We start from the raw sequence: 22006 nt of genomic DNA, 5'->3' as shown, positions 1-22006 counted from the left end.
GCAACTACAAATAAATATTAGACAAGCTTGGCAGTTTTAGAGCTTTCAGCTTTGTTTACTAAATACAAGTAAACTAAACTTACTAAATTAGATTACTCTATATGGTGGGAAACTCGGATCTGGCCAGTGGGTCAGATACTTATCTCTTCCCACCTGCAGAGGCAAAGTCTGACAGTCACCTTTCATACAATGGACATCATCACTTTCTGGAAAACCCAAATCATTGCTGTTATTGTGTTGCTGTTATTGTGTTGCTACAAAAGAGAAGAAACTAGGAAAATGAGGGGAGAAAGCAGGTTAGGTTAATAAATTGGCTGTTGACTGAAAGCCTATATAGGCTGTATAAATTAATGGCTTTTAAAACTAAACATCCTGATCTGGAGTGTAACACACACACACACACGACAGATTACATTTAAAACAAGTATATTCAGGCAGCTGAAATGCCACCTTCAGTTTTTAATCAGAAATGCAATCTAGCTTGCAGACAAATAAATGTTATTGTTCAAACTGTTATCCTAAAATAGGAATCCTATAAGAGAAAGTGAAAGTTTCTGACCCTCTGTTTAACCATCTTCCTTCTTTTGCACAAATAAAACCTGTAACAACAAAGATCAGGGACTTCTGTTTGACTCCTCCTGTCTTATAAAGGAAACTCACTTAGCTACCTCTCTAGCAACCAGCAATTTAAAGGATTCATGTTGCAGGAAGCTTTTGTGGGCAGATTGCTATTAGGACCACCTGTTTACATACATGCCTCTCAAAGCCCTAAGATCTGGTAAGACACCACTTGGGGGTAGGGGGGGCCCTCCCTTCACTTACCAAGATCCACTGAGTTAGGGAATGGAGAACAGGTCTTTTCTGTAGTGGCAGCCTGCTTGTGGAGTACCCTCCTCTCAACTCTGTATGTTAAAGAGGATTTTGGTATGTATTCTGTGGCACATGCTCTTTTCTTACAGGGTGCTGGGTAAGCCTGCTGGAATTAGCCATTTCCCCTGGCAAACTGAGAGTGTACCTAGAATACACCCAATACTCCCCAGCTGTTGTGAATTCCAATGGATTTCCTAGCAGTGATGAAAGGTGTGGTGGATGCCCACCATTACTGATCTTCTCACTGTGGAGCCTCCTGAAACTTTCAAGGAATTCCAATATTTCCCACCAACAGGGCTTGAAAATATATGAGATAACCTACTATCAGAAGACAAATAGGGAGAGTTGGGTTGGTGCCTATTGCGGCCAAAGTTGGTTGATAATTCTGATTGGTTAAGCAGAACAGCTGTGTGAGCCAATTTTGCAACAGCAGGAGGAGAGTGTGATTTGGGGAAGGATTGTAGCTCAGTGGTTAGTAGTTCAGTCTCCGGCATCAGCAGATACAGCTGGCAAACACTCTGGCCTGAAACCCTGGAGAGCAGCTGCCAGTCAGTGTAGATGGACAAATGATCTGACTCAGTATAAGGCAGTCTCCTATGTGCCTAATGCAGTCAACAGTGGCTGCCTGCCTGCAGGTGTGACCAACCACACAGTGACCTCCTCTATGCTGCAGGAAGCAGTTCCTGCAGCTTAAACAATACCATTTGCTTTTAAAGCATGTGTCCTCAGTCTGATGTGGTTGGCATTGGGTTGTTAACTTCCCCTTCTATTTTTGCAATAGTTCCTGTTCGAAAGCACTATTTCAAAATGAGTCACTTACCGCATGCAGCCATGGGAGGTGGCTTCAATCTTCATTAATATTCTGAGTGCAACCAAGGAAGAGGAAGAACAATAATTCAGTTTGCCTGGACTGTGTGATCTCCAACACTTGGGTAAGGTAAGTAGGTGGTAACACTAGCAAACTATCTTTCAGCAGCTACAGTTAGGATTCTCAGTGTAGGGTCTGTGACACTATTCAGTGCAATGAGTAGCATCAGACATAGTGCATGTATCTCTGTGACAGTGTGTTTCGGGAGTAATTGTGCTCTGCTTCACAAGCTGCTGTAAAATGTCAAATTATACTCCAAAGCAATGCTGCTTTGACACTGCACAGAAGGGAGAGGCCCCATTAAACTAGCATTTGGACACACATAAATGTTGCTAATGCAGGAAATATCCCTTTAAAATCAATGGGACATTCTGGCAGTTTGTAAACTAAAAGTATTTGCATAAGAAGAGCAAATGTTCCTTTGCAGTATTTGTAAAATGCTCTGAGGGTGGTTTAAAAACCCCCCCACACAATCAGGCAGTGTATAAATTTTATGAAATTAATAAAATAAATACATAACCATGTACCAGTAATCTAACATGTACTCTGCCTAATGCCTTAAATTATTTTTAGTAGAAGTTGCTTATCTGTAGCCCATATTTCCACAGTGCTTGGAAATAATGAATAAAAGCTTGTCTTGACAACCAGCACGAACTTCTCTTTCCACTGTCAGCATTATTATCATTATTAATTAAATTTGTATACTGCCCTTCATCCAAAGCTCACAGGGCAGCTCACAACATATAAAATGAAAAATGAGAGCACAAAATATGCAATAAAGCAAACCAATAACTCCCCTCCCACAAACACATTTAAAAGGCCATAGGATGTTAATCAGCCAAAGGCCTGGCTATAGAGAAACATTCTCACCTGGTGCCTAAAGATAAGTAATGAAGGTTCCAGACGAGCCCGTTCTCATATTGCCACCCTCCAGATCTCTCATGGAGGAAGCACACAAAGAAGGGTCTCAGAGGATGATCATTTTTGCATCCTCCACCCTTTAAGAAAGGATAGATGAGGATAGGACTTGCCTTGTAGCATTTTTCACAGTGCATTTGCTAGCTGTAGTGCTTTCTGATGAAATGTGCAAAAATCCATGTAAATGTGAATAAACAAAAATAGGAGATGTTAACTCTGATTTGTGTGAAATAATAGGGTGCCAGGCCATTATAGGTTTTATGCTTACCTTACAGAGTGATTTAGACTAATCAAACAATGAAAGCTTAGTGTGGGAAAACAAACTCCTGCCTCCACTGAATCACCTCTTGTGGTAGTTGGCCTGGTGCAAGCAGGATTTCCTCCTCCCACACAATTCCTTCCCTAGTTTTTCCCCTCAGAAGTTGAGGACTGTCACGCAGAGCTGCCTTGGAGAGCAGTAACTGACTCTCATGGCTATGTTTTTTGCTTGAAAGATAGTAGCAACATGTCGCTTGACTTCAGGGACACGAGATAACGTAGCTGCAGACTTTGAAACAACAGCCTGTTCAGTCTTCGCTGCAGGTCCTTGTTTTTTTGAAAACACTGTAGAGTCTGCTGAGGTGTCCTTGAACTTGTTGAAACATAACCTCAATTATGCTAAAAAGTTTGCCAAGTTAACAGAGGGGAACGAGCCAGTTTGTTCTTTAGCAGAAAGTGTCTTTGCTTTAGTTTTTGTTTTTCAAATGCAAATACCCTTAGTGCAAGGTGGGAGGCCTAGTGATTATCTCAGCCAGGTGGGGAAGGGGACAATCTCCTGCTGAGGTCCCGAAGAAGATCCCTCCTCGGAAGCTGTTATTTGCAGTGCTGCCAAGCGCAGCAACCTCCTTTTCCAAGTGAGTCAAAGTTGCGCTTGCAGAACTTTCCACGCTGCAGCGATAAACTAGCAGGAAATGGGAAACAATTCCCTCGTTGCGGGAACCAGTGCTTCTCCCTCGATAGAGGAACTCTACTATCTCAGCTGAATTTGCAACAAAACTTCCGTTTGGGGCAGCCACCAGTGCCTGTGCGTGTTGACTCTCACAAGTAAATCCCAATGCGTTCAGTGGGGCTTGCTCTTCCCGGGTAAGTGTGCAGAGGGTTGTGTCTTTCTTTCACTTTTGTTAATTACCTCCCCCCTTGCCTTCTTTCTCTCTTTTATTTGCCTGTTCATTGCTCACAAACTGGTCTTCATTCACTTCCTGCCATCCGGTTATCATATCTTTAAAACACATTCGGAGTACATTTCTTCCCCTCAAATAATTTTGGGCACAGTAGTTTGTTCAGAGTGGCTGGGAATTGTTTGTGATGGATAATTCTTTGAGTAGGAAACGTGCTTCAAACGTGCATTAAAGGTGTAGTGTGTTTGCAGCTGTAATTTGTGTTTTTAATTCCTTCCACACACCCGTTGCCCCTTCAGTTACAGCCAGATCCTAGGCACCTTTTATTCAGAAGAATATACTCTATTGCTGAGTTTCATAGGACTCGCTCCTAAGCAATGTGCCTAGGATTGTGAAGTCATTAGATGAAAGTCCCAAAACATGCACAGAGTGTGTTTCCTTCAGTCCTGCATAATTGCATTTCAGATCCAACAATGTTCTTGACTATTGACCCAGATAAACTTATGCACTTGATTTGTAACCAATTACATAAGTCTTCCTGGTTCATTTATGTTCATTTATAACATTTTATACTTTAGCACCCTTAGCATCAGAGCAACAAGCGCAGGTCCCATTTTAAAATGTGAAGCTCTGCACATTATCTCTCTTTTTCATTCTTCAGAGTTGAAGCAAGGGGTGGGTAAGATAAAATGCCCCTCTTTCTGGCATTGTGTGTTTTGTTTCTTTCTAGTGTCCCAGCTCAACATTTCACTTTGTGCGATGAGGCTGTGATTTAATTTTTGTAACCTGACACAAACTTTTACTCTGGAATAATCCCTACTGAGCATAGTGGGATTTATTTTGCACAGGATCAGTTTATACCATGTGAATTGTGTCCAATTAAGTTATACTCAAGAGCAGACCTACTGAAATCAATGTTAGCCATGACCATTATTTTTAATGCATCTGAGTAGGACTAACATTGCATACAACCCTGTGTAGGTGGCACAGTGCATTGTGTACCTTTGGAGGTGATGGGTGCATTTTGTGTTTCTCATTTGCAGTAACTTTACCATCGAAACCCTCCTCTCAAAATCATTAGGTCCAGAGTCCAAAATGATCTAGTGGCACCAGTGTGTATTTGCCTTGCAGGGATTTTTGTTAGCTTTCCTTCTTCTTGATAACAGCACATATATTGTTGTTGTTGTTTAGTCGTTTAGTCGTGTCCGACTCTTCGTGACCCCATGGACCAGAGCACGCCAGGCACTTCTGTCTACCACTGCCTCCCGCAGTTTGGTCAGACTCATGTTTGTATATTACTCAGAGCATTTTAAAGGAACATTTCTAGATAACCTTTCTGCATCACTATTTTAATATTTAGAAGTCGTTCCTGAAATGAGAACATTTCACATTACTAAATCTTTATGTTAGAATGCTTAGGGTATGTTTGCACAAGCCTGGATTTTATTTTCATGTTTTTCCAGTTTAGTTTGATTTCTCCTTTCACAGTACAGGCTGTAGCCTGTAAGCAAACTAACCTTTCATCCTTGCTAATTTCACTGCTGCCACCAGGTGAAAATATCTCCCCATCGATGCATTTCCCCCTAACCCACCCCCATCCCCACTGAACAGCTATTTAACCACCTGACCCATCCCACTCTCAATACTGGGTAGTGTGTGATGGCAGTTGTGTGTGGAGTGAATAACAAGATCTCACACCAAGCTTTTCCAAAACACATTGTGTATTTACTTACAGGTTTAGCAAGGTAACACATTTTTGAGAAAATGGTTTCTTATAGGGGGAACCCCAATTTTTACATTTTTAGCAGTTGCCCATAAGAGTAGTTGATTTATCTATTTTGGTTTTTTAAATCTTTAAATACTTTATTGAAACAATACTTTAAAAACAAACAAACAATAAACAAACCACAAAACAAACCAGTCTGCTTCTCTGACCAAACCAATACTTAAAATTTGTATCCTCAGTTCAGCTTCTGCATCCCTTTGTAGTTTTCTCTGGGCTCCTTTGCTGTGATTCCTAACTGTGGTTTCCTAACACTTCCCAGTGTTTCAGGTCTCTGAAATGGTTTCATCACTTTCTCCCTCTTGCAGCTTTTTACGTTTCTAACTCCACAACCTTTTGCTGAACTCCCATATTCTTTAGCTGGACTTGTAGACCATATTTTCACTCCCCCTTCCACCCTTTTAACTAGGCACAAGGAGAGTCTTGGTTAAGAACAAGGATTAACCTTTGACCTTCCTTTAAGGAAAAACCTTTGACCCTCCTTTGAACGACTTCCAGCACAAAACAGACCTTTGTGCTTTCTGCTAATATTTGACCCACTTACACGTGACAGTTTCTAAAGCAAAAAAGCAAGTTTTTATGAGTCTAGTTTTGAAACCAAAACCCCCCAACACAAAATGACATGCTCTTTACAAGTCTTTTGCTTTATTGCTTTGGAATAGGTTATTTTGAGTCATCTCGGTTTTTAGTGTGGATATGCCAATGTATATGCTTACTGGAGTGCAAGAGGAGAGGAATCTCCATCTAAAAATAGCTAGGACCGTATAATATCATAAAAATCTACAAACCCTGCAATAAGAGGGAAAGGAAAACACAAGTATTGATAGGAATGGGTGAATAGGTGAACAAGCTGTCTTTTTAACTGGCTGGGATGAGGGACAATACAGAACGTATGAAGCAAATTATGGAGATGTCAGGATGTGTTTAATGAGATGCTAACTTGATTACTAACACAAATATTGGATATGACCAGAAATAGATACTGGACGGGTTGCAGACAGTGCTGTACAGTTGGGTATAAATCACACTCGAAGTGGCTCACCCAGAACCACAATTCTAGTTTCCTGGCCATGGTCTTGCTGCTGCTTACCAGAACATAGATGGGGAGGCAGGAGGGAGGTTGGGGCTGTGCAGATGCACCAGTGATTTTGGGAGTTGAGGGATAGCTCAGTCAGTAGAGCATGAGACTCTTAATCTCAGGGTTGTAGGTTGGAGCCCCCACGTTGGCTGAAAGATTCCTGCATTGCAGGTGGTTGGACTAGATGACCCTTGTGGTCCCTTCCAACTCTACAACTCTGAGATTCTGAAGCCAAACCAGCAGTCCTGTAGAGCACCTGAACAGCCTCGACCTGTTCACCAACTCAGCCCTTTCAGTAAATGGCAGCAATGCTACTGCTGGGAAGGTAGTGTTGCAGTTCTGCCCCATCTGGTAAACTGCTACTGAATTGCATGCAGCATAACTGGAGGAAAGCTTGGGACCAACAGCATGGACATTTAGTAAAATATTACACCATTAAACTTATTAATGTACAGAACGATGTCTGAAATTAATAACTTTATCTTGCCACAAGCATTTCCCTCTGCCATCTGTAGTCCATACTAACGTCATATCATACTTTTTCTGTGCGTTTCAGCATTCGTTTGATGTGAGGCCTCGACTGGTTCACACCCACAGAACACTGGCTGGCTGAATAAATGGAGAATGAGTCGGACCTTGATTTTTCTGAGTGTTTAGCTGCTGAGCTGCGCATCTGTGTGGAGCAGTATCTACTCAAGAAGCAACCTGCTCATCATATGTGAACAGGAAACTGCCAGAGCAAAAAGTCTGACATAGGCAATAAAGTTAAACCACACTGCAGGATGCTTTTGCCTCATAGAAGGTTTTTAAACTATGAGATCCAGCTGACTGAGTGAAGGATGCAGTTCAGGAAAAAGCTTTGGTGCATCCTGGCCCTCTGCCTTGTGTTTTTCCTTTGGAAGCTTTACAAGGCTGTGTATATGGACCCTTCGCCTTCCTCTGGAGAATGGCCACTGATGGAGTCTCCCTGGGAGGGAAAGATGTGCAGCCAGAACAGGTGCACAGAGCACAGCAAGTTGGACTGGTTTTGTGATCACTTTGATGCCTCAGTCAACTGCCTGCTGACTCTTAGAAATCCAGAGGTCCCCTCGGAGGTTCTGCAGTGGTGGCTGGTGAGTGTTGCACCACATTAATGACAAACACGCAGAAAGGCTCCTCCCTGCTGTGTCCATTGAGCGAAATGAAACACAGAGCATCTCCTTACTTCTTTGAGTGCTCAGAGGTTCTAGCAGTGCACTGCATTCCTTTTTATTTGGTGTTTGTTTTGTTTTTAACTCCCAACTTCACCAGGAGGTGCAGCATCAAGGCCACCTGCTGTAAATTACTTTGAGGTGGGTCCTTCTCCCGGAATGGTCCTGCAGTTCCCCTCTCATACAGGAATAGCAGCACCAAATGCAGAGCAGGAAGAGTTGGCAAATGTTTTACCTGCTCTGCATTTGTTCAGGCCACTAATCTTCACCTGTCTGTGCTGGAGATTCAGCCCATTGAAATTAGGCAGGCTCCAACATCTACATTTCATCAGATCAGCACTGGGTTTTGGGTGGTGTGGGCTGTTCCCCCACAAAGGGCATTGAGCTGAGGGGCCACAAAATTGAGAAGATCCATAACTGAGAAGATCCATTTGGGAGTGCCCAATTTTGGCCTCGCACCAGGCGTCATATTAAAAAATATTAATGAAGTCCAACCATCAGATACCAAAGTCTCTCCTATTACTACAGGCTTTCTTAGAAGGACAGCACATGGCGTTTCCGTGCACTCTGGTTTCCGTCACGGTGTTCTGTTGTGACAAAAGCGGTTTAGTCATGCTGGCCACATGACCTGGAAAGCTGTCTGTGGACAAACACCAGCTCCCTTGGCCTGAAAGTGAGATGAGCACCACAACTCCACAGTCACCTTTGACTGAACTTAACCGTCCAGGGGTCCTTTCCCTTTTACCTTAAAAGGATAAGTTGACTCATGGATCAGTTTTTCTGGGAAACCATTTTTATTTATTGCAGTGTTGTACACTGCTATGATATTTGCTAATATTTAGCCGGGCAAACTGTCTCCCTGAGCAACTCTGGGAGGAAGGCACGGATATAAATTCAATAAATATATATTTTTTTTTAAATATAATTTTTATTAACAGGCCAATCAAATCACATTATTTCCAAATCACATTAGTTCCAAATTATACAGCCAGATTTTTAAATTTTTGTTGGGGGTACCCATACTTCAAGCTCCGAAAAGGGGTCCAAACATCACTTATATTGCTGCTTTAATTAGACAGTTCTATCAAGTTCTATCCAGATAGTCTCTTTATTACTTTCCTCATCTTCTTGTTGTTATCATATGTTCCTTTCTTTGCGATCTCTGATAATCTTCACAAGCGGGTTGAAAACAAACATCCTCTGTGTGGGTTTTACACTCTCCAAAAATCATATCACATAAGGACAGACGCTATTTCCACACCTCCGTAAAGAACTTTCCCTCAGTCTGTCCGTTGATTTCTCCAGGCTTGCCGAACATATCTCAGAGGGCTCTGCCAGGTCTAGATCACATTCCAATAACCATTCGCATTCTGATGACCCTGGTCCTCCTCCCCCCGTCCTTCTTAGGCAAGCCTGTCTTGGCGAGACGCCATTTGAAACTGCGTCATAAAACTTTCCTCCGTTCTCCGATGTTTACCAATCCTCAATGATTCACTCCACACAGTTCTTAAATTCCTGCTTGTGATTAATAAATTGCAACGATTCTTCTCTCTGGAGTGGAGGGTTATTAATACTCACATAAGGAAAGAAAAAAGAAAATTTTTTTCCTCCACCCCCTTTCCGTTTCACTCCAAATACACCAGTCTTTTAATGGTGATTCATCACTTGATTTATTTGTCCCGCCCGTCGCTCCGCTCACAGAGATCCATTAATCAGCAGTCTTTCTCCCAATCTTCGCTTGATGTATGTGCTTTAGCTTCTTTCCAATTATGTATTTCCAATTATATATTTCAAGCCAAAGCGAACCAGTGCGCTAATTGGAGACAGCGTCAGGAAGAGCCGACTTCACACGAGGGCTTGTGCCAAGTGTCCACACCCCCTTCTTTCGAATCCGGGGGTGAATTATGGACACCGCTGGCAAGGCAGTCCCCCCCATCCCCTTGGGGGGGCGGGAAGGCTGCATACTTCCCATAGCAGCCTCTTAATTACCTCGTGTGGGTCGGAGAGATGTTATTGTCGGCCATCTTCCAATGCGCCCCCTGGTGGCCCCATAAATTCAATAAATAAAGTCACTATTTATTGCTTTATAACTATTTATTAAAGCAACCATTACTCATCATTTAGCCCATGGTCATAATATCCCTAACCAAAGGACGATCTGGCCAGCTGGTTTGACCAATCTTAAGCAGTCCTTCCAGCTCCATTAACTCTCTCTTGTACATATACCCAGGAGTCTCTCAATAATGAGGAAAGAGTCCTGGCTGCAGCACCAGGAAAGCCACTGGGTGGGAGATGTACAGAGGCCAACTGCTTTACCCAAAGAGAGCTCCTGTGCTTTCATAGTTGCATGGCAGGGAGAAGCCACCCAGCAGAAACGTCTTCCATTTCTGAGATAAAAAAAGCAGCAGTAACAGCACATGAACAATGCTTTCCTGATTGACAGCACAGGAGCCACCTTTGCATGAGGCATTCTCGCTAAAGATATTTGCCTTTGTTCTGTATCTCTATTCAGAATAGTTTGCAGTCAGTCAATTGTACCATCAAATATTTCTCTTTTGTGATCTGTTTAAGCAGGCAGTTCCATTTTTTATATATAAAAAAGATGCTATTGGAAAGCAGGTTCTACACCCCTCCCTTAATGTACTCTGTTAGTATTTATTAATAATAAAAATAATTTTATCTCATCCTCCTCAAGGAGCCCAGGGTGGTCATAACAACATACTGGGAGGAAATTACAAAAAATATATATATTTAAACAACTAAAAGCATGCTTTGTTCCATTAGAGGCTGCAAGGATATCAGGATGGAAGCCAACTCCAGAAGATAATAAAGCACTTGTTTGACATCCTTCACTCCCCTCCTGTTACAGCCCAGGATTTTAGCCAGTGTGGAACATGTGCTGTGGTGGGCAATTCAGGGAGGTTGAAGGGCTCTAAATATGGAAAAAAGATTGACTCTCACCACTTTGTGCTGAGGTAAGTGGAGTAAAGTATATACTGTACGCCCTACGTTGGGTTTCATAACATTAGTGTGAATAATGCTGAAAAGTATTTTTGTGTGGCTGCTATAATGTATTGTAGTATTATGGCTGATGAGAAACCATTCCTTTGCTAGGGAGATTATTTGTTAATAGGTCAGAGTGACTGGCTGATGAGAAATAATTGTTGGGGGTATGATCTCTTGATACTTTAAATCTCTCTCTCTCTGATGGTTAACACTGAAGACTCAGCCACAGCCACAGAATCATAGTTGGAAGGGACCATTTATCATTTACTAATTAATGTTTCTCTTAATGAAGCCATCACCTTCCAATAGGGTTAATAGGATTATTACCCAACAAAATATTGTTGAGCAGTAATTGTTATTTGACAGGATTACTATGGTTGCTGCTATTCCTATCATCAGCATCATTTAGGCCCTTCGAGTGCATAAGGCAGGGGTCAGCCGGTCCACCGTCCCTCAGACTATGTGGTGGGCTGGAAAAAAATAACGAATTCCTATGCCCCACAAATAACCCAGAGATGCATTTTAAATAAAAGGACACATTCTACTCATGTAAAAACACTCTGATTCCTGGACCATCTGCGGGCCGGATTGAGGTGGTGATTGGGCTGCATCCGGCCCCCGGGCCTTAGGTTGCCTACCCCTGGCATAAGGCATTAGCATAAGCAAATAAGAAGAGCAGTTCCTTGTGCCAGAACAGGGATTACAGTCTAAATTCTGAAATGGTGGGGAGATGCAAAGGCAGAGGCAGCTAGAGAAGTTGGGATGTGTGTGACAAAAGTTGCATATGCTGTAATGTATGGGAATAGTTGCTGGGAATAACAATCCCAACTCCAGCTTTGAAAATCCTGAAATATTGATCTATTTTTGGAAATAAAATCTGGTAATCTACAGTCCTGAAGAATGGCATCTGACTGATGTTCCTAGGCCTCAGCCCATCAAGTGTCAGATTCAGACTTTGACCATCCCCATGTTTCTGGACTGGATATTTTGTGAAGCATCTGATCATGTTTCTTATGTCCTTTGAGGATGAACACAGCACAAACTGCAGGCTTTGAGGAAGATGTTGGTACAAGAACCACGCACCATTTCATGTACCCAGAGAGTGCTGTGAACCTGCGTGCTGGCGTCCATCTTGTGCTCGTCCCCTTCAAACCTCTGGATCTCAAATGGCTAGCTAGTGCTTTTTCCTCAGGAGAAATTAAGCGGTGAGCACTTTGTCTAACTGGAGTACAAAAAGCTAGGCAAGTACTACAGCGGGAACAAAACCTTAAGCATCATTTATGGGGCAGGTTCCTTTGGGCACAATTTCTGGACTGTGAGTGGATACTCTGTACAGGTCTGCTTGAACCCCTTAAAAAGACAGCATAGAGCTGGAAAAGGTGCAGAAAAAAGAAATCAGAATATCAAGGGGCTGGAGCATGTCCTATGTGAATAAATGTTATGATGTTTGGGGGGGGGGGTTGTTTAGAAGGGATTTATAAGGGAGACATCATAGATAAAATGTGGATGAAGAGAGAGAGCTTTATTTCTTCCTCTCCCATGGTATTAGAATCTGGGGTCATCCAATGAAGCTAAGTGGTGGGCGTTTCAGGACAGACAAATTGAAGTACTTCTCCAAACAGTGCACGATGAGGATTTCATTCCTTACGATAAACATCCTTTGCTAACTTTACATTCAGTCAGTAGGGAAATCTTGAAGTGACCCTTAAAAGCTTCATTGAGACTACACATTTGTCCACCATGGGCTTAGGTCAGTGCTGCAAATGTAGGGAAATATGCTTGTAATAACAGGAGCGCACCCGGTCAATCATTATTCAGGGAGTTGCATGACTCTCCAGGAATGGGTTTTATGTATACTGAACACTGGAGGGAGAAAAATAGGAAGTTTGATGGTAAGAGTAATAAAATGATGAATGCTATTCTTCCATTTCTTTCATAGTACATACCAAAGAGTCAAGCCCTTCATTGAAGCTGACAAAAGCAAAGTAAGTTGTGAATGCAGGCAATACATTGATTCGGATCTGTCATTGCTTGCTTATTCTGTGAATTTAAGGACTGATATGTGCAACTGCAGTGTTTGTTTTTACAAAAATTGTCAGTGTGGACCCCACAGTCTTATTCCAGGACCCTAGAATGGAGGTAAAAGGTAAAGGTAAAGGGATCCCTGACCATTAGGTCCAGTCGTGACCGGCTCTGGGGTTGCGGCGCTCATCTCGCTTTATCAGCCGAGGGAGCCGGTGTACAGCTTCCAGGTCATGTGGCCAGCATGACTCAGCCACTTCTGGCGAACCAGAGCAGCGCACGGAAACGCCGTTTGCCTTCCCGCTGGAGTGGTACCTATTTATCTACTTGCACATTGACGTGCTTTCAAACTGCTAGGTTGGCAGGAGCTGGGACCGAGCAATGGGAGCTCACCCCGTCACAGGGATTTGAACCGCTGACCTTCTGATTGGCAAGTCCTAGGCTCTGTGGTTTAACCCAAGAATGGAGGTAGAGGAGCTTTAATCACTTCCTGCCCCAACTATGTTCCCAATCCATATCCTCCCCTGCAATTTGGAGGGGGGTGGAAGGGATAGCATTGAAGCAAATTGAAGATTTCACTGCAGTGCAAATTGAACGGAGGCCTTTTCATCCTCAAGTGAGGATGGGTAGTGGGTATAAAGCCATCCAACCCCTATGCTAGAATCCTGATCCAGACTGGGGGCCCCACATTGGCAATTTCTGTAAACAAAAGAAGACACAAAAAAGACCTTGGCACTTAAAAGCACAACTACAGAGCTCACATAAAATGTAGTCTTAATGGGACAGCTCTTAGGGGCGAGGAAAAGGTTATGGAGTAGAACAACAGAAGTCTTGAGGTTTCCGGCAGAAAATGAACAGCTTCATTAATTTCAACAATACAAAAGTAAAATTCTGTTTTACCTTCTGAAATAAATCATTGGGTCCATAGCTTCCGTGACCAACTGCATTCTTTCTGTGGCACCCTGTGGTGCTCTGAGGGCCAGTTATGTCACCCCTTGCCTACATAGCTGGCAGCCCCTCACCCTTTTTTGAACACCCTCCATTGCGGAGTGTTCTCTCAGCTTCCTCTCTTCTCTTTAGGAGTCCTCTGAGCAGCTGCAACTGCCCCCCCCAGTCTTTGAGCTGCCCCCCACAAAGAGGGAGGTGCCTTTTCTCACTGCCCCACAGGGGCCTGGAAAGTACCCCTTGGCCAGCCCCAGAGGCACCATTTGGCTGAGGAGCTCATAGCCAGGGCTGCTCCAACAAACAGCTGTGCAAGCCTTTGGGAGGCAGAGACTCAAGAAGGCATCAGAGGAAGGAGGAAAGAAAAGAGGGGCAGAGGGCAGTGTTGCCCACAGCACCCCTGACCATCATTCAAGGCACCCCAGCGTGCCACGGCACATTGGTTGAAAACCACTGCATTAGGCCTTTGAGTCTAATGAAACACTGTACTGGAAAACTTGTATTTGTATTATTTACATCCTTTCCTCCCTCCAAGGAGCTCCAGGTGGCACATGGTTCCCCTGCTCCGCACATTGTCATCACGTGACCCCTGTGAGGTGGGTTAGGCTGAGAGATAGTGTGACTGATCTCTGACACAGATTCTCGACTGTGTGAGGATTTGAACCCTGTTCTCCCAGGTCCTAGTTCAACACTCCTGAGCCCTATAGCACAAGTTCAGAAATGAAAAACTAATACATATTGGGCTTAGGTTACTCATGACTGGAGCGACTAATGTTTAAAAAGGCAATGGCTGTTGTGATTGCTTTTACTTAAGTTTTAAGGAAATATTTATTGAAGGTTATTTTGTACTTTTATATGAACTGATGTTGCATGTGTTTATGTGAACTTGGGAGATTTAATTCTATCAAGCAGCATGAATTTGCTTTAAGTAAAGACCAACACCTTTGCTTTTAATATGTTGAGCATAAGAGTCACAAACCATCTCATTCTCATTAGCTATGCTTGTGGCAGGTGGGACAATTTGAGGAAGAGGAGGCTATGACAATAGGCGAGAGCTTCTCAGTCCAAATGTTTTTCTTCTCAGGTCTTAATACTGAACCCTGCCTTCCTAAAATATATTCACGATAAATGGATGAAGCGCTTTGGAAGGTATCCATCCACTGGATTCGCCGCGCTGCTTTTTGCTATCCATACTTGCAAACAGGTATGTACAGTGATCTCCAGATGTCTACAGATACAGGCTGCTGTTGCTATTGGGGTGTAGTGCATTTGCTTGTGAGGCAACTTGCCTCTTTGGGCCATGTTTAAAAAAGCAACTTTTCTCACAACTGATTTGGTGACAGAATGGTGGTTCAAAAAGTACATGGGCAGAGTCCCTCAGAAAACAAGATAGTCCTCTCCCATGTTTTGAAACACTGAAGTTGACTGAAGAGATTGCATGTGGCTGGTATTGAAACTGTGCTGGATGTCTTATGTCTTGATCACTAAGTTGCAATATAATGAGATTTTTTTTAAAAAAAACCACACACCCTAAAAATTACTCAAATTATACAGAAACAAGCAGGCCCTGATAATAAGCTGAATATGCTACAAGCTGGCAGTGTGACTTTCCATTTTTGTTTCATTGTCTTTGCATAAAAATCCATCTCCTCTTAAAGAATGAACTAACTAAACCTGCCAAAATTCCACAAAGCCCCAAATTAAATTAGGAGTGACGCTGGAGGAAGGGTATTTATTAAGCAGCTATTACAGTAAATTCTGTTTGTTAATGTAGTAGGGTATGTTTCACATTTAAAAATCTTAGCAGTGACAAGGTTAATTTCAGCAATCTTTATATAATGGAGTCTGCTTCCGTAAAATGTGGCCACTCCTTACAGGGTTAGATTATTGATTATTAAATTTAAGACAGCTTTATTGAGAGATAACAAAACAAGCAGGAGAAGTTAATATGTTATGAAACAGAAGAGGGAGTGGAGGAAAGTCATGGGGAGCAGGGTGGGGGGACTGTATCTTTTTTATTGTGACAATGTTATTTTGGATGAACATTTTTTTTTTGCAAAACTTACTTTTTTTGTTGTGTTTTAAAGAATTTTTTATTATCGATGGCTGCATGTAGCTGACCACCACTCAGTGGGAAAGGTCTGTTGCACTTGTGCCCAGCCTGCAGACTTCTGAGAAACAGAATGCTAGATTAGGTAGCAGCTTTTGCACTACATAGGCCTCATACTCTCATTTCTTTCCCCATAATGTTTTGTGTGGCAGGTCTCTGCATTTGGTTTCGGAGCAGACAGCAGAGGGAACTGGCACCACTACTGGGAAAAGAATCGGTACGCTGGAGCTTTCCGCAGGACTGGAGTCCACAATGGCACTTTTGAACTGGCACTCATTGAGAGACTAGCAGTTGAAGGCAGAATATCATTTTATAAATAGCTTGTCACTAATCCAAGAAAGAGGAACCCAAATCCTAGGACCAATGATGGTCTTTTGAGCCGCAAGAGAAACAAGGTGGATGGATTAGAGATTGAAGCACAGTTCAGCGGCCCAGCGCTACTGCACCCGGGGCACAGGTATGTATGTATATACACATACATACACATGTAACACCACTTCTGAACAATTACTTTCTTAGCAAGATGGTCAACTTGAAATGTTTTTCTTTAAATTTGGACAACATCGGCTATCTCCGATAGCTGACTTTGTGCTTCTCTTTCATTGCATTTTATGGACAATATAGGTTGCTTTATCCTTGGACAGAGATTTCAAAAAGCTGATATTGACAGTATCTCCCAGGCCTACATTTGTGCTAAAGCCACTGTTAAAAGTGGTATGCTAAGTATAAGGTATCAGAGGAGCAGGGAAGCAAGCACAGATATTCTTGGCTGCAATGCTATTTGATACAGAGTGTTGAAATGTAAGTAAAAAGAAAGCAAATATTACACGACTTTATTAAAACTTTTTCCTGAGAATTTGGTCCAAACAAACATCCTAAGGGTAGCACTGTGTACAAATTAAATAGAAAATATTTGTTTTACACATGTAAAAGGTCTTGTGTTCCATATTCTTCATTCCATGATCTAGAAGTTGAGAGATAGGCCAACATATAAGACAAGTACTGAAATCTAGGGTATACAGCACTGCCACAAAAGATGGATGTTTAAATTAATCCCCCATTTTACTTGTGAAGAGAGACTGGTGATAGTTCCAGTCTTGGTACAAGTCCAGGGATCTTCTTGGCACCCTCAAAATGACCACTGACCATTTGTTTTTAATTCCTTCAAGTTCTTCAGAGGGGATTGCACCTGATAATCTATGTTGTTTTTCCAAGTTCTATTTTCTTTTGAATGACCCGAGCTGAATGATAGATCAAAGAATCAATGAGTCCTGCCACTGGAAGAAGGAGGAAAAGGAAGGTCAGGTTATATATGTTACATATTGACAGTGCATGTAAAGGGGAAATAAAAAAGACACCCCCTCCCTCTTTCTTCCAAAAAGTTGCTTTTAGGTGTTCGGGGGGGGGGGGGATTCCTAAACTTGTCAAAGCAGTGAGGAAAGAGTGGACTGCTCAAAGAGCCATATCACACAACCAAAATACGTTGCTCACTAAATACTAGTAGGAGACACTGTTTGATAAGCACCCTTCAGTTGCATTTTTGCTCATTTTATATGTATAGAAAACAGATGTACTATAATATTTCAACAATCATTGTACTACTAGTGATGATTCTGCCATCTTTGTAAAACAAGTTTTGAAAATGCCTAGGATGTATTGATCAGAACATTTGCAAGCTAAACTTAAGATCCAAGATGGGTGAGAAGAACAATTAAAATATTCAAATACCTGTAAATACCCCTCCAATGATGGCACAGACTCCTGTGAGAAAATGTGTAAAGGACCTATATGGGGTGAGGGGGGGAAAATGTTGATTACCATGTAATGTGTACATTATGAATGAACAAGTTAAAACTTGGGGGCAGGGGGATGAAACCCATGGATTACCGTATTTACTCTAATCTAATGCTCACCTTTTTGGCCAAATCACGTTGCAAAAATTAAGGTGTGCAATGGATTCAATGGTGCATTAGACTCAAGTAAATACAGTAATTCAATCCCACTTGACCATGTCTAATGAACACTTAGGTTCAAAAGGCAGTCAAAATGTTAACTGCTTCAAATGGAAATTTTTTGCAACTACCTCTACAACCTATTTGTATGCATCACGTGATGAATAAATGAAACATAATTTTATAAGCAAGTTTTAAAATGGGTTCATGTGAAAACTTCTCACCTGTGTTTCTCTGTTAGTTTCACCATCATGGGAGAAAGCTCATAGAGCACAAATACTCCAGGGAGACCCTGGTCTCCAATTAGCCCGTTAGCTACTTTCTCATGTCGTGTTACTGAAAACTGATTTGATCTCACCACCTAGTAGAACATAAGTAGAACATAATGTTACTCTTTCTAATTAAACAAGCTAAGACACACAATTGACTACATAGGATTTGGAGCTGGGTTGAATTTTACCACAATGCGCAATGCATCCAGCAGGAAACATTAACCTTAGTTTGTCCTCTCTCTCCACCCCCCTCTGCCCAACACAGAGAAACCACCTACCCAAGTCCTACAATACACTCAAGATAATTCCCCCCATGACTCGTAACTGTCCTGTCGTCATACTACATTCTCTAGCCTGAGGAAACTGGGTCCACAGCAATAAAGACTTCTCTCTTTCAGAAATCCCCATGTGGTTGTCATCCACACTTTTGCAAATCTGGAGCTTTGATTGTTCAGAGGCTTATTGGTAATAAGATATACAAAACTCTTTGCAATTTCATTTCCTCATGTCCCAACCCCTAATTACACTGCAATAACCTGGGCAGCACTGTTCTATATTAAAATATAATGCTAGGTTTTGGTGTGTTTGTTTTTAAAAGGAAACGTGGGGATCTTACCTCACCATCGACCTTCATATACACTGTGGGGACCACTTTTACGAAGTACTGGAACATCATGGATGCTAAGTGCAAAATACGGTGTTAATAGGAGGCACTTTGGGGGGGAAAGTCCCCTTATACAGAACTTAACAAAATTGATGTGGGGCAAGAAGGAATTTGAATAGATAATTAGTAAGCGGCAGTAACTTTGAAGTGGGAAGTTAGAATTCTATTGAGGTCCAAGCTACATGGTAATAATATCTGCTATAATGACTTTAGTCTACAATCTTACCAGCAGGGTCTTATGAAAGAGCAGGTGAGGGAGGGAGAGAAAAGAAACTCAAGATTTCATTCCCAGGGAAGAAAGGCAAGGCTAGTTCCCTCTCCCTATCCAGATTTATTTTGCTGTGGGGTGTGTCCCTATAACTCCATCTTTCTGAGCTGGGAGTGGCTTAGAAAGTAAAAGAAAAAAAGGGGGGTGGAAAAAAGAGAAAAGATAATTCTTTCATGCATGCACCCCTGCCTGTAACTTACTGTCAGCCAGGAGGAAGAGGAAGCTTGCTGGCATCTTTCCCATTTTACTGAGCCAGAAGCTAGCCAGTTAGTTGCCCAACTTTATATTAAAATATTAAATATATAAATAACTTGTGTGGCATTACCACCAATGGGACAGTCCTTTTTATTCCCTTCTCATGCAAACCTAAATTTAATATTGTTAATTAAAATATTTTATTTATTACAATTAGTATTTATCAAATAGGCTGTTAACCCTTCAGTGCATGTGAGCAGAAACACCCAAGAGCTGTGTCTGTGGTGAGAGCACGACTACAGCCTAAGAAGCAATGTTCAGTGCGATTTGTGGGTGGTATTAGAAGCATGCATTTTTGTTTTTAATTTTTTTTTATTTTAAATCTCCTATGGCCTATTGTTTAGAAAGCAGATTACCAGGATCCTGCACATTGGACCAGCAAGTAGGTTGATGAACTAAACATGAGGGTCTGCTTGCTTACCCTGATGTAGTGAGAGGGGGATAAAAACTAAAAGAGCTAAAAGACGGTGACTGGATTAAGTGAGACAGTCCTAGGTTAGACAGTAGCCATCATATTTTGGCCAGTTCATCATTTAGGTACTATTATAAGGGAAGGGAATTAATTATTATTACTACTACTACGACCACCACCGTACTTTTCTGTCTATAAGACGCCCCCTATTTGGGGGACTCAAATTTAAGAAAACGGGAGGAGGTGGCACAGAGTTGTTGAGCTTTAGTTGCGAAGGATTGCCCAGGGTGGTTGAGCTTTTTTGGGGGGGGGGATTGCCAAGAATCACTCACCTGCACACGTCACAAACTCCACCTCCCGGCTGTCCCGTCAATGGCAGGAGCTGCCAATCACCCACCCAACTCCCCCAGCGTCAGCCAATCAACACCACCCATTGACGCAGCAAGCAATAACACGCACAATAGCCGCTGACAGCCGTGGAAGCAATCAATCAAACGTCCATCCTATGAACTATCCATGTATAAGTCCACCTCCACTTTTCAGCATGATTTTTAAAGGAAAAAAACCATAGTATTATACACAGAAAAGTACGGTATTATTATTATTAGCTATCTTATATTGCTTTTACGGCTGACTTGCTGTATATTACTGCACCTTTCTTTTTATTAATATGGTATTCATCACTTTGGGGGCAAAAGCAGTATATAAGCAAATTATAGCGTAACTTATTTTCAGACCTGTACCTTGGTGTGCTGTGACAACTGTCCCATCAAGTGGGTTCACAATGCCAGGATAATCCCTCCCAAATGAAAGGTGTTTGATAAAATGGGTCATGTTTATCTGAAACAAAAAAAGGGAAACATGTTCAAACAGAACCAGCAAAGGGCAGAGCAGATGGAGTACTAAGCCTATGATCAAAAGGTAGCTAGGTGTTTTTCACCAACTCTCTCCAATAAGAGCAGCAGGATTTTAGCACCTGTGCCTGCTTATGCAAGTTGAGCACAGCTAATGATGTTTTCTCTTCTGCGCAATTTCAATGCATACACCACCTTAGGGTAGAAGCCCTGCTAGAAATACACTCCTCGCCCTGTAATTACACACCTCCCCTGGGAACTGCAGTCACAGGAAGGAGGTGTCCGTGCTCAGTGGCATACAGGGTGAGAATGCAATAAGGCAAGGAGCTCAGGATGGATGCTTAGTGACCCACTGGATTCTGAAAGCACCAGTATACAATGAAATATGTGGTCACCTTTTGGGGGAAAACAGTTTTGTTCTAAATGTTGCTTTTTGTTCTTTTTGCCTATCATTTACACAGCTGCTGCCAAAGCTAGAGGTGATACACCAGTAAGCACAAGGGGAAATCATCTGCACTGACACTTTACTCCCTTCTCTGCAGATGTGAATCAGTATCTCAAACTCAATATGTCTCGCCCAGATACTTACATTGTCAAGTCCAAAGCTCTGCAGATCATGAACTGTAAGAGAGGCAAGGCAACAAAATGTTACATAAAGGAAAAGACTTCCTAAAGTTATTTAACTGCTCTGCTCTTTTTTAAAAGAAAGAGAAAAAGCTGCAAATTTTCACAATCCTAGCATGTTTCCAAGTAAAGGACATGACAAACTTCCTCGTGCAACTGGAAGATATTTTATTTGTTGAACAAAATATGTATACCTTAATTGTAAACAAAACCTCAGAACAGTTTACAACTTTTCAACTCATATGCCACATTCTAAGCATACACACAAGGATTAGAATACACCTATTTGTTCCATCACCAGATACTGCCCACCATAATTCTCAACTGTGCTTTCAAGGTTGCAGCTCTTTATTCTTTCCCAACCTGCAAATACAGCTTGTGTTAATTTCTGAATGCATTCAGAGCAGGCTTTTAACTTTGCCAAATTATCCCAGTTTAGTTGTAATTCCTCTTTAGGAGTTTTCAGAAAGCAAGTTGTTAATCCCTCTAAATAGGTTCTACTAAATAAATAGAATACTTCCCGCTTTTTTATGCTATTTAGCTCTATGCAAACTAACATTTGGAAATCTAAGTAAGTGGAATCCACTGCAAATTATCAACCAAATCTATAATAGTAATACAATATTAAGATGACTGTAATATAAGATAGGGATTTGAGCAAGGCAATTCAGCAGTAAGTGTCAGATCCAACTGGGAATGAAGCTACTAACATTTTGAGAATTTAGGACAGAGATACTAGATGTTCCACTCTTAGGCTTACA

At 41.9% G+C, this 22006-nt stretch overlaps 2 protein-coding genes across 8 annotated transcripts in view; one reads left to right on the top strand and one right to left on the bottom strand.

Moving 5' to 3' along the window:
• The first annotated feature begins 1654 nt into the window (after positions 1 to 1654).
• On the top strand, positions 1655 to 18744 carry LOC310764245 (CMP-N-acetylneuraminate-beta-galactosamide-alpha-2,3-sialyltransferase 2-like). 4 transcript variants are annotated; one of them, XM_083617755.1, is made up of 7 exons: positions 1655 to 1807; positions 7231 to 7786; positions 10649 to 10839; positions 11896 to 12075; positions 12810 to 12855; positions 14919 to 15038; positions 16097 to 18744. In XM_083617755.1, exons 2-7 carry the CDS (start codon positions 7514 to 7516, stop codon positions 16262 to 16264), a joined length of 978 nt encoding a protein of 325 aa, XP_083473881.1. In that variant the 5' UTR covers positions 1655 to 1807; positions 7231 to 7513; the 3' UTR covers positions 16265 to 18744. The 4 variants fall into 4 exon arrangements, with proteins under 4 accessions (XP_083473881.1, XP_083473880.1, XP_083473882.1 ...); XM_083617754.1 differs by lacking the exon at positions 1655 to 1807 and adding an exon at positions 3086 to 3778; XM_083617756.1 differs by lacking the exon at positions 1655 to 1807 and adding an exon at positions 3356 to 3549.
• The window catches only part of ERGIC3 (ERGIC and golgi 3), a 19198-nt gene continuing 13952 nt past the window's right edge, over positions 16761 to 22006 (bottom strand). For all 4 annotated transcript variants that reach the window (XM_083617742.1, XM_083617744.1, XM_083617741.1 and 1 more), the window contains 6 exons: positions 21211 to 21242; positions 20511 to 20607; positions 18785 to 18849; positions 18121 to 18257; positions 17673 to 17728; positions 16761 to 17221 (listed from right to left, as the gene is read on the bottom strand). In XM_083617742.1, coding sequence (XP_083473868.1) covers positions 17142 to 17221; positions 17673 to 17728; positions 18121 to 18257; positions 18785 to 18849; positions 20511 to 20607; positions 21211 to 21242 — 467 coding nt within the window. In that variant the 3' untranslated portion in view covers positions 16761 to 17141. The remainder of the gene's footprint in view (positions 17222 to 17672; positions 17729 to 18120; positions 18258 to 18784; positions 18850 to 20510; positions 20608 to 21210; positions 21243 to 22006) is intronic.

Source organism: Podarcis filfolensis, assembly GCF_964270895.1.
Source record: "Podarcis filfolensis genome assembly, chromosome: 6".
NCBI lineage: Eukaryota > Metazoa > Chordata > Lepidosauria > Squamata > Lacertidae > Podarcis > Podarcis filfolensis.
This window is presented reverse-complemented; position numbering and strand designations above follow the sequence as displayed.

What these genes read in the sequence shown, in the direction of transcription:
- LOC310764245 (XM_083617755.1), top strand. Translation starts at nt 7,514, where the DNA reads ATGCAGTTCAGGAAAAAGCTTTGGTGCATCCTGGCCCTCTGCCTTGTG. An exon ending in AGGTTCTGCAGTGGTGGCTG is followed by an intron (nt 7,787 to 10,648) that starts GTGAGTGTTGCA and finishes TTGTTCCATTAG; the next exon opens with AGGCTGCAAGGATATCAGGA. An exon ending in TTGAAGCTGACAAAAGCAAA is followed by an intron (nt 12,856 to 14,918) that starts GTAAGTTGTGAA and finishes TTTTCTTCTCAG; the next exon opens with GTCTTAATACTGAACCCTGC.